At 57.4% G+C, this 10504-nt stretch overlaps 1 protein-coding gene across 2 annotated transcripts; it reads left to right on the top strand.

Annotated features, from left to right (window-relative positions):
* The first annotated feature begins 6612 nt into the window (after nt 1–6612).
* Nucleotides 6613–9065, top strand: LRRC10B (leucine rich repeat containing 10B). Of its 2 annotated transcripts, none has more exons than XM_019414624.2 (2): nt 6613–8350; nt 8653–9065. In XM_019414624.2, exon 1 carries the CDS (start codon nt 7029–7031, stop codon nt 7905–7907), a length of 879 nt encoding a protein of 292 aa, XP_019270169.1. In that variant the 5' UTR covers nt 6613–7028; the 3' UTR covers nt 7908–8350; nt 8653–9065. The 2 variants fall into 2 exon arrangements, with proteins under 2 accessions (XP_019270169.1, XP_019270168.1); XM_019414623.2 differs by having other exon boundaries at nt 8599–9065.
* Nucleotides 9066–10504: the final 1439 nt, after the last annotated feature.

Genomic DNA, 10504 nt, shown 5'->3' with positions numbered 1-10504 from the left:
TTCTTCAAGAGGGGGTGACTGAGCCCATTCCAAGGCGGGGAGTAGGGTGAGGTGAGGGAGACGTCCTCCCAGGCACAGAATTTAGAAAAGTGTCAAAAAAAAAAAAAACAAAAAAAAAACCCTCTGCAATCCAGATAAATAATAGTGTAGTGCATTCGCTGAAAACATAAAAGTGAATGCAAAAAAAAAATCACAGTGAACAAAATACCAACACTTTAAGACAGGACAAGACCTATGGATTTTTCCTCTTGCCAAAGGCTCCAATGGGGTTCATCACAGCAATGATACTGATCCTATCTTCATTTGAAACTGTAAGGTTTTGTTCATTGTAGATTCTCTGCATTAATTTCGGACCAAGAACCATCGCATTGAACTATTATTTATGTTGATTACTGAGGTTTTCTTTGGCACCCCCTTCAATTTTGTGCCTTGCTCACCTCGCCCTAGCCCTGGGCTTCCTCCTCCAGATGTGAACATCGAGGTTCAGAGGTGGTGAGTGGCTCAGGCGGAAGAAAGGGCCTCACACGTGCTGGCCGTGCAGGCACAATGCCGCAGGCACCGGGCTGAGTGTGTGGCGTATCAGTGGATAAGGTCCCTGTCCTCACAGAGTTTGTATCTGGTAACAGGGGAAACACTTTCCAATCAAGTAACCCGCAGCTGATTATTTAATTACAATCGGGACAAGTACTTTGAAGGAGACACGTAGGAGCTCAAGAATCTACAGGATGGAGGCTTGACGGGCTCTGGAGGGTCCTGGAAGTACTCTCCGAGCAAGGAAAGTTGGAGCTGAAACCTTAAAGATGAGGAACGTGAGCCAAATAGAGAAGGAAGAAGAGAAGCCAGCATGTGTAGAGATCCTGGGGTGGAAAGAAGCTGGTGTGTGTGGGACACTGAGAGGGAGTATGCAAGTCAGTTCGGGCTGATTCTGTAACAAAGAGCCCCTAAGTCCAAATGGCTACACATATTAAAAATGCGTTTCTCAGGGCGCCCGGCTGGCTCAGTTGGCTAAGCGTCTGACTCCGGATTGCGGCTCAGGTCATGATCTCACGGTTCGTGGGTTCGAGCCCCGTGTTGGAGTCGGTGCTGACAGCGCTGAGCCTGCTTGGGATTCTCTGTCTCCCTCTCTCTTGCCCCTCCCCTACTCGTGTGCATGCCCCGTCTCTTTCTCTCTCTAAGTAAATAAACTTAAAGAAACCGTATTTCTCATTTGCCTCACAGTTTAACATGGGTCACTCATCTCCAAGTGGCGGGTTGGGGATCCGGGTCTTTCCACCTTTAATACTGCAGAAACCCAAAGAATAGAGGGTTGTGTCTGGATGTGGCATGTATCACTTCTGCCCATTTCCACGGGCCCGGTGCTCCATCCAGGGCCCCACCCCATCGGCCTGGGAGAAGTAGCAGGCTAGCCGCTCAGCGAGAAGAGGAGGAAAACAGAAGTCGTGACCCTCAGCAGCCTCTGCCACAGGGAAGGGGGCCAGGCCGGGCAAGTATCTGGCGGTCATGGTCGAGACTGGCATCTATAGTCTTAGAGCAGAAGACCCAGCTTGCCCTTGATCACGGATCCAGAAATGCATTTTTTTAAAATATTTATTTTTTTGAGGGGGTGGAGAGGCAGAGAGAGAGAGAGAGAGAGGGAGAGAGAGAATCCCCAGCAGGCTCCACACTTGTTAGCACAGGGCCCGATGCGGGGCTCGAACTCACAAACTGTGAGATCATGACTTGAGCCGAAGTTGGAAGCTTAACTGACTGAGTCATCCAGGCGCCCCATAGGAATGTATTAATGCAAGGGCAGCTGTTAGCCATGACCACTGTGGCCTCTTCCTGGAGAAGAAGCTGTCATGCCCAGAACCTCTTAGGATGGTCAGGTTCCCGTCCATGGCATGGAGGTGTGGCCTTCACTCTCTTGGCCTCTTTTGCTCCAGCTCTGGTGTCCCTAGAAGGGAAAGGAGAGAACTCTCACCTTTCAACAGACCAGGCAGCTCACTCTCAGAGCTCAAGTTCCAGGGGAATGTGATCCTCAGATCATGTCTAGCCTCTAGTTTCTAGAAGGTCTGGGGAGCAGGCTGAGTTAGCCTCATGTGTTTGGCTACCCAGTGAAGGGCTCTGGTCTAATAATGGGTCAGAGACTACCTAGAATTTGCTAATAGGCAAATCCTGAGCCCAGATCACCACCCCTGCACTTGAGGACTTCTTTGCTCTGCCCTCTTGAACTTGGTTGAGGTTCCTAGGTTTGTCCTGTGGCTTCCAGGGTGCCCCTAGCTGCTCAAACACACGGAACCCTGGGGCCATGGATCAAAGTCTCCAAGTAGGGCAGTCCCGGCAGCCGTTTTGCTGTTTGGAGGATGGGAGCAGTCATTTGGGCAACGCTGGGTGGTTTCTCTAATTTCCCCCAACCGAGGGAGACCATGAGACACAGCAGGAGACGCCCAGACTTTGCAATAGGATGGACTGGCTTTGCCCCTTCCCGGCTGCATAACCTTGATCAAGTTACTTCGCTGAATGCATTTCCTCAGCAGTCAAAGAAGGGGTGCTTGCCTGGCAAAATTGCAGTGAAAGATCAATGAGACAGCCTACAGGTGCCAGTAAGCGATAACCATCATTCTCTTGTGGAAGAGAACCCAGGTGAGAGGTGCATCAGTTGCACAAACTCCTTCCCTCCCCCCCTCCCCACACCTTCCTTGCAGCTGCAGCCAAAGGGATCCTGTTAAAATATGTGTCAGATTGACGAGGGCACTTCTCTGCTCAAAGAAACCCCCCAGTGACCTCCCATTCAGAGTCAAAGCCTTCACAAAGGCCACGGACCCAGTGAGGTCCGCCCCCTCCTCACTAGCTGTCTCTGGACTCATCTGTAACCACGTTCCCCCTTGCTCCCCCTCCCCGGGCTCCCTGCTGCTCCAGAATGCCCCAGTGCACTCCTGCCCCAGGGTCTTGGCACAGCCACGCCCTCTGCCCAGGATGCATTTCCCCTTGACATCTGTCTGCGTGGTCTACTTCCTCTCCTTCCCATCTTTTCTCCAAGACCATCCGGTCAATGAGGTCTCCCTGGCCACTCTACTTAAAATGGGGCCCTCGATCCTCCTTCCGTCTCTTTCTGGCTTTATCTCCTCCACGGCCTGACCATGGCCTGAATGCAGCTTGTTGACTATCTCCACTTACAGGGATATAAGTTCTACGACGTCAGGGTTGTGTTGGTTTTTTTTTTTAATTTTTAAAAAAATGTTTATTTTTCAGAGAGAGAGGGAGCGAGCAGGGGAGGGAGACAGAGGGTCTGTCAGCTCACAGCCCGATGCGGGGCTCGAACCCACCAACTGTGAGATCATGACTTGAGTCGAAGTTGGACATGTTAACTGACTGAGCCACCCAGGTGCCCCCAAAGTCAGAGGTTTTTGTCTATAATGTTCACATTCACAGACATCCCCAGTGCCTAGACATACACATAGGGGCTTCATGTTTGTTGAATGAATACCTGAGTGGAGGCAAGGACTCAAGTTGGGGAGGGCTGCAGACCAGAGGAGTGAGCCTGGCATGAAGGACGTCGTCAATTTCCTTTTTCTCCAAATGACGGAGTTGGACCAGAGCCCAGGAGACCATGAGCCCGTGGGAATTGTGCACATCAATGGTGAGTTCCTGCCTCCACACATTTTTCTAGGGTAAGGATCACTAACTTCCTGCAGACATTTAACAGAGCTAAGCACCGTCCCTGCTCCACTGTTTCATGGTTTGGATTCAATAGGCTCAAATCCTTGCTTTCTAAGAACCCACGATACCTACACTCCGTGATCTTATTCTAGTCTCAGCAGCCACAGGGGTTCTGGCCCCAAAGAGGGGGCCTTGGCAAGGTCAGCCTGGTGGGGAAGGGGTGCCCGTGGGTGGGAGCACGGGAGGGAGACTTCTGGGTTACATATACTGCTTTTCTTCTCTTTATATGAAAGAAAATAGATGTATACCAAGTGTGACAAAATGTGAACAATTGTCAATGCTGGATACTGGGCACAGGCGTGTTTATCACAGAGAGCTTTGTACTTTTTCTGCGTTTCAAAAATTTATTTTAAAAAACCCCACAGATTTGGAGGTGGGCAGGGCAGTTATAGCTTGTGATTAGGCATAGAGAGGCCGTGTGTGTGTGTGCGCGCGCGCGCGCGCGCGCGCGCGCGCGCATGCAGAGGGGACAGCCAGGGTCTGAGCCCTCTCTCCCGCCCTCCCTGCTCCCCCTTCCCAGGTCTCAGTTTCCTGCCTTCCTGGGGAGCAGGGACAGGCTGAGAGGCCCCGTGCTGGGGGTGAAGCTAATTCATTAGTGACGCTCTCGACAAGGACTGGGCGCCTGCAGTGCCAGCGTGATTCATCAACATGATTGCCCCGCTGCCAGCCTGCGTGGGCCTGGAACGCCAGCACATTTTACCTTTACCCACTGAGAAGGGCCCGGTGGGAGGTGAAGGTACATGATCTACTCAGAGCAAGAAAAAGACTCGGAGCAAAAAGAGGGCTGGTCCCCTGTGCCCTTGACCCCAGGAAGCTCTGCCAGGCTGGGGCTGGGGTGCGGGAGCTCCTGTGACTCCTGCCCATGCCGGCACAGCCCACGAGGGCTGCCTGGTGCTGGAGTGCCAGCTCTGAGCCTTGTGCCGAGGGGTGGGGGCTGGCTGGGCTTCCTCCTCCACATCGAATGTTCCCGGGTTGGGGGAGGGGGACTGCTTGGGGGGCGGGGGAGGGGGGGAGGTACTCAGCCTCTTCCCCTGCATCTTGGCTGGGTTCTTTTTCCTCAGCTTTCTAGCCTCTGAGGTATCACCTCTTCCACAGAGTTCTCCCAAAGGAGAAGAGAGAGAGTTGGTGATAAAGGTCGGACTCATGGTGGTCTCTGGGTGGGGAGGATTGACTGAGAGAGGCACAGGGAAACTCGGAGTGATGGGAATATTACATGGGTGTTTACATTTGTCAAAACTCATCAAACTGGACACTCACCATCAATGCATTTCACTCTCCGTAAATTTTGTCTCCACTAAAAAAAAAAAAAATGTTAAAAAGTTTGGGGCAACTGGGTGGCTCAGTCGGTTAAGCGTCTGATGCTTGATTTCGGCTCAGGTCATGATCTCACGGTTCATGAGTTCAAGCCCTGTGTCGGGCTCTGTGCTGAAAGCACGGAGCCTGCTTGGGACTCTCTGTCTCCCTCTCTCGCTCTCTCTCAAAAATAAATAAATAAACGTTTTTAAAAAGTTAAAAGTTTTCATTGAATGCTTACTATGTGCCAGGCACCTGTGCACTTGTCTGCCACCGGGGAAGCTTGCACTGCAGTTTACAAGTGGTTCTTATCCTTGCCTTGCCTTGGCCACTGCTCTCTGGCCCTGGGCTGGCCTCCCCCACTGCTTGCAGTGGGGATGGGAACCCCGGTGGGTGGAAGGAGAGGTTGCTGCCTGGACATAGTCACTTACATAGTCCCACCAGCCAGGTTCAAGGGAAGAGTTAGAGGCTCCCTTGTGAGAAAACTCATTGCCAGAGGTGGGAATCATCATTGTTTCTGTGTTTTTTGTTTTTGTTTTTTTTCATGTTTATTTATTTGTGAGAGAGATGGAGCGTGAGCAGGGGAGGGGCAGAGAGAAAGGGAGGCACAGAATTTGATGCAGGCTCCAGGCTCAAAGCTGTGAGCACGGAGCCCAAGGCAGGGTTCGAACTCACAGACCGTGAAATCATGACCTGAGCGGAAGTCGGACACTCAACCGACTGAGCCACTCAGGCGCCCCGTCATTCTTTTCTATTTATTGGTGTGATACATGATTAAGAGCACAAATCCCAGCCACGCAGGAGCGGGGTGACCTTGGGCAAGTCCCCCAGCTCAAGTCAAATTCTCAGAGCCTCAGTTTCTCTCCTTTGCAACTGGGGTATTGAGGGTACCTACCACCTCAGACGTGTTGCAAGGATTCAGTACAATGCCCTCAGTACAGCGCAGGGCACATGGCAGGCTCGCAGTAAATGGGAGCCGGTGTTTCTGCCAAGATCTGAAGCGGAGGGAAGAAGGCAGGGGCGCACCGCTGTTGGTGGGAGCATGCGCAAGAGAGTTACAGAAGGAGTGGTCATCCTTGGTGGCGCTCGGAGGGGCTCACGTGTCCCAGTCCTCTGCCCACCGCAGCCACGCACAGACCTTGAACACAGCTGGAGGGATGCGGCAGGAGACTGGAGTGAGTACACGAGTACGCGAACAAGGAACCTGTTGGGCAACGAGGGCGGGGAATGGGGGCGGAGCCAAGTCCCCACAAATCCTCAGCTGTGACCCACCCCGAAAAGGGCCAGAAAGTGACACTGTTGCGAGTTACTATCCTAAAGTGACCCCAGCGGGGAGAATGGGAGCAAGCCGGCATGACCGGGCCCCTCAGTCCCTCCCCGAGAGCCACTTGGCCAGAGTCCTGGTCGCGGGCCGGGTTTCCTAGGTCCTCGGTTCCTTCTTACTTGCCGCTCTGGGTTCCACACCACCGCACGCCCAAAGGCTCGCCGGGCCGAAGGTGTAGACAGCGTCGGACGTCGGGTCTGTGTTAGCACAGCGCCAGGCTTTCGCTGCGCGGACCTCGGGTTCCCCGGGCGTGCGGCGGATTCCGGGCGGGTCTCCAGGGCCGGCGCGGGGGGCGGGCCCGGGCGCCCGGACCCCACTTAGGCGGCACCTTGGCCCCGCCCGGCCCCGCCCCCTCGCCGCCTCATTGGCAGCCGCACACGCGTCGGGGGTTGCCAGGGCGACGGGTCGCGGAGCCGCGAGGAAGCGCGAACGCGAGCCAGTCGGCCTCCGGCGGAGGGAGCGGGGGAGGCCCGAGGGCGGGCGGCGGGGCGCGGCGCGCGGCGGCGGCGGGGGCCCCGAGCGGGCGCCTCCTCCCGGCCCGGCCCGGCCCCCCCTCCCGGCGCAGAGGCAGGCCGGGGCGGGGGGCCCCCCCGGAGCCCGCGCGGCCTCGGCCCCGTCGGGGAGGCCCGGGAGCGGCCGGGGAGGGGGCGATGCCGGGAGGAGGCGGCGGCGGCGGCGGCGGCGGAGGCGGCCCCGGCCGGGGCCCGTGACCATGGGCATCGCCGAGTCCACGCCGGACGAGCTGCCGTCGGACGCGGAGGAGCAGCTGCGCAGCGGCGAGCAGCAGCTGGAGCTGAGCGGGAGGCGGCTGCGGCGGCTGCCCGGCGCCGTGTGCGCGCTGAGCCGCCTGCAGAAGCTGTACGTGAGCGGCACGGGGCTGCGCGAGCTGCCCGAGGAGATCGAGGAGCTGCGCGAGCTGCGCATCCTGGCGCTCGACTTCAACAAACTCGAGCGCTTGCCCGACGGCCTGTGTCGCCTGCCGCGCCTCACGCGCCTCTACCTGGGCGGCAACCGGCTGCTGGCGCTGCCCGCCGACTTCGCGCAGCTGCAGAGCCTGCGCTGCCTCTGGATCGAGGGCAACTTCCTGCGGCGCTTCCCGCGGCCGCTGCTGCGCCTGGTGGCGCTGCAGTCGCTGCAGATGGGCGACAACCGGCTGCGCGCGCTGCCCGCCGAGCTGCCGCGCATGACGGGCCTGCGCGGCCTCTGGCTCTACGGCAACCGCTTCGAGGAGTTCCCGCCCGCGCTGCTGCGCATGGGCCGCCTGCACATCCTCGACCTGGACCGCAACCGCCTGGGCGGCTTCCCCGACCTGCACCCGCTGCGCGCCCTGCGCGTCTTCTCCTACGACCACAACCCGGTCACTGGGCCCCCGCGCGTCGCCGACACCGTCTTCCTCGTGGGCGAGGGCGCGGTCGAGCGCATGGCCGAGCGTGACGAGCCCACGCCCCGGCCGCCGCCCCGGCGCCCAGCTCGGGCTTTTGAGGATGAGGAGGAAGAAGACCTACTCATAGGGGGCGGGAGCTCCCGGGCTCTGGGGCCCCCCGGGGGCAGCCTCCCCGCCCTGGAAGCCGCCCCAGGACTGGGCACCTGAGCCTGCGCTCTGGATGATGGACTTCGGCCGTTCTGGGAGGAGGGGCTCCGGGAAGGACTGTGGGAACGGTGGTCCCCTACCTTGGGGCAGCGGAGGGACCGCTTTGGGCAATCTGTAGGGGACGGGCACGCCTGGGGGCCATCTTCAAGTATTCCTGTTTGGTAAGGAGACTGCCGCCTGGCTGATCTCTGGGCAGTCCTTGGACCGAGAAGTCCGGACTCAGTCCAGTTCCCTATGGCTCTGTCGGGTCTCTGACATCAGAGTCACTGACCGCACAGTAGAGATGCTGGCTTCCTCCTGGAACCAGGGTCACCGCTCGCTGCTGGCTGAGTCTGGATGCCCAGGCTGCCGCTCCAACCCCCCTCCTCCTGGAGTTTGGATCTCCTAGACCCTACCCTTTCTGGTGCAGGAGCCGCTACCTCTGGGGTGGACCACACGCCTGTGTGAGACATAACTGCCCTGGGAGAAGGGCCTGGGCCACGGGCGGGGGCTTGGGATTGGGGCCGGGGCCCAGGACAGAAGTCCTGGAAACTGGGATGGGGGCCCTAACACCGGAGCTGCCCTTACCCCTCCGCTGGGGGTCTTCTGCCCATCCCTCCCTCCCCAAGCCCTCTTAAATTTGCATGGGGGAAGGGGGGCGCTTAGAGGGCAGGGTCTCCACCCCCACCTTTGATTCTGTTCTGTTCTCTAGGCATGGGCCCGGAATCTTGCTGGGAGAAGAGAGCTCTCTCTCCTTTCCCCACAGCCTGAGCCTTCCAGCTGTCGAGTTTGAAAAGAAGCCACTGTGCCTCTAGGGCCTCCTGCGCGGAAGAGAGAGGTCCTCTGCCCTGGGAGGCTGCTCCAGAACCTCTCCGACTGCCTGTACTCTCCATTCCCTTAAATGGGCACAGACAGGGTAGCTGGCACGGTGTGGGGCAAGGGACAAGCACTGTGTGGCTCCGCTCCGTCACCAGGGACAGCCTCGGGGTGAGGAGTGGGGTATCGCTCTGCAATTCCCAGGGCCGGATCTTTCCCATCCAAGCAATAATGGGAGGAGGGGGCCAGGGTCAGGGACACTCAGGGACACTGTCAGGGGCAGTGGCCCCATGTGGTAGTGCTTTCTTTAGGAAGAAAAAAAAACCTGGCTGTAAACATAAATTATATTTCTTGGAGAAAGAATGTGCGTTTCCCACATGCCTGTTTATTTATAAGCCCTGGGAGGGAGCACCGGGTCCCATCGCTGTGGGGAACCTGGGCTCCCTCCGGCACTGCCCTCTTGTCCATGTGCCCCAGCTCTGCGTCAGATTGGCTCTGGCCAACAGTTGTGTCCTGTCTGGGGAACAAGTGCTTGTCCTCGGTTACAAATAGCTCTGGCTGCTCAAGGCTGGTCTCTTGTCTCGCTCTAACTTACTCTGCCTGCCAGGCACCGTTCTCTGCCCTCTCCAGCTTAATTCTTAGGTTCCTGACTCTCAATATAATTTGAATCTCCCTCAAGCTGGGCTGACCTTTCATCTCCCGCTGGTGCTAACCCCCGCCCCCGCCCCGCTGTGGTTCTATTCTCTCTCCCTCGCTCCATTTTCCTTTTTCTCAGTCTCCCCCTCTGTATCTTTTTTTTTTTTTTTTTAATCACGGTATTTCTTTCTCCCCTCATTGTTCACGGGGAAAAAGAAGATTTAGAGAAAAAAAGATCCTAAAACCTCAAGCCTAGAGGCTCATCTCCCGTGAGAAGCCAGGTCACCATCACCATGGCAACGGGGCTGATGTCATACAAGGCCCAAAGGTCAGGTCCGGCCCAGCAGCTCTGTTGGTCACTGGACTGGGCCCCGGTTAGGAGGAGGCTTGGGGTGAAAGAGAAGGGCCTTGAAAGGCCGGGGGTGGGGGGTGGGCCATGTCTACAGTGCCCCACGTGGTCCGAGGCGGTCAGCGGCGGGTGGGCCTTGGGGGAGCATGGCAGGGAAGCTGTGCAGGAGCTGTCTGTGTATCAGGGAGACGGGGATAAGAGCAAGAAGGCAGGCAGTGGGGACAGTAACGACAAAGGAGCAGAGGCAGTGGCAGGGCTAGGAACAGGCACAGCCAGGGAAGGGACTTGTTCATCCGCGAGTTTCAGGCCTCCTACCCCAGGGCTCAATCCACGCCACGGGAGATCCCCTCTGTCCTCGGCTGATGGTCAAGGTCTCGGTGTGGAATGGGTGGGATGTGCTCTTGCTCTCTCCCAGAGCCTCCCCACGGCCAGACCTGGTCGGCAGAGCAGCAAAGGGTGGGGTATGTGTGCATGTGGACCCTTTTCTTAACTTTGCTACAGTCATGCCCTGCTTCCCACCCATCCTCAGGGGCTCAGGAAAGCAGAACATGGTGTTTGGGAACAGGGAACCCTGCCCAGGAGCCCCTCCCTGCTTCCAATGCCACCACATTGGTTTGTTCAGCCACCTCTCCCAAAGTTTCCTTAAGACACCCGGCACTCTTGTTCTGAGGATGGACATTTATTAGCACACCTGGGTGCACCACACAGAACATGTATTCAGACAGGGATCTCTGCCCGGGGTGGGGGGGCTTACAATCTAAACAAAACACAACACACACACATACACACACACACACGCGGGACACAGACACGGGGA

Source organism: Panthera pardus, unplaced genomic scaffold (genome assembly GCF_024362965.1).
Source record: "Panthera pardus isolate Hobbes unplaced genomic scaffold, ASM2436296v1 HiC_scaffold_12, whole genome shotgun sequence".
In the NCBI taxonomy this organism is placed as follows: Eukaryota; Metazoa; Chordata; class Mammalia; order Carnivora; family Felidae; genus Panthera; species Panthera pardus.
Note: the sequence above shows the minus strand (reverse complement) of the source record. Positions and strands in the feature narration are given on the sequence as shown.

What these genes read in the sequence shown, in the direction of transcription:
- LRRC10B (XM_019414624.2), top strand. Translation starts at nt 7,029, where the DNA reads ATGGGCATCGCCGAGTCCACGCCGGACGAGCTGCCGTCGGACGCGGAG.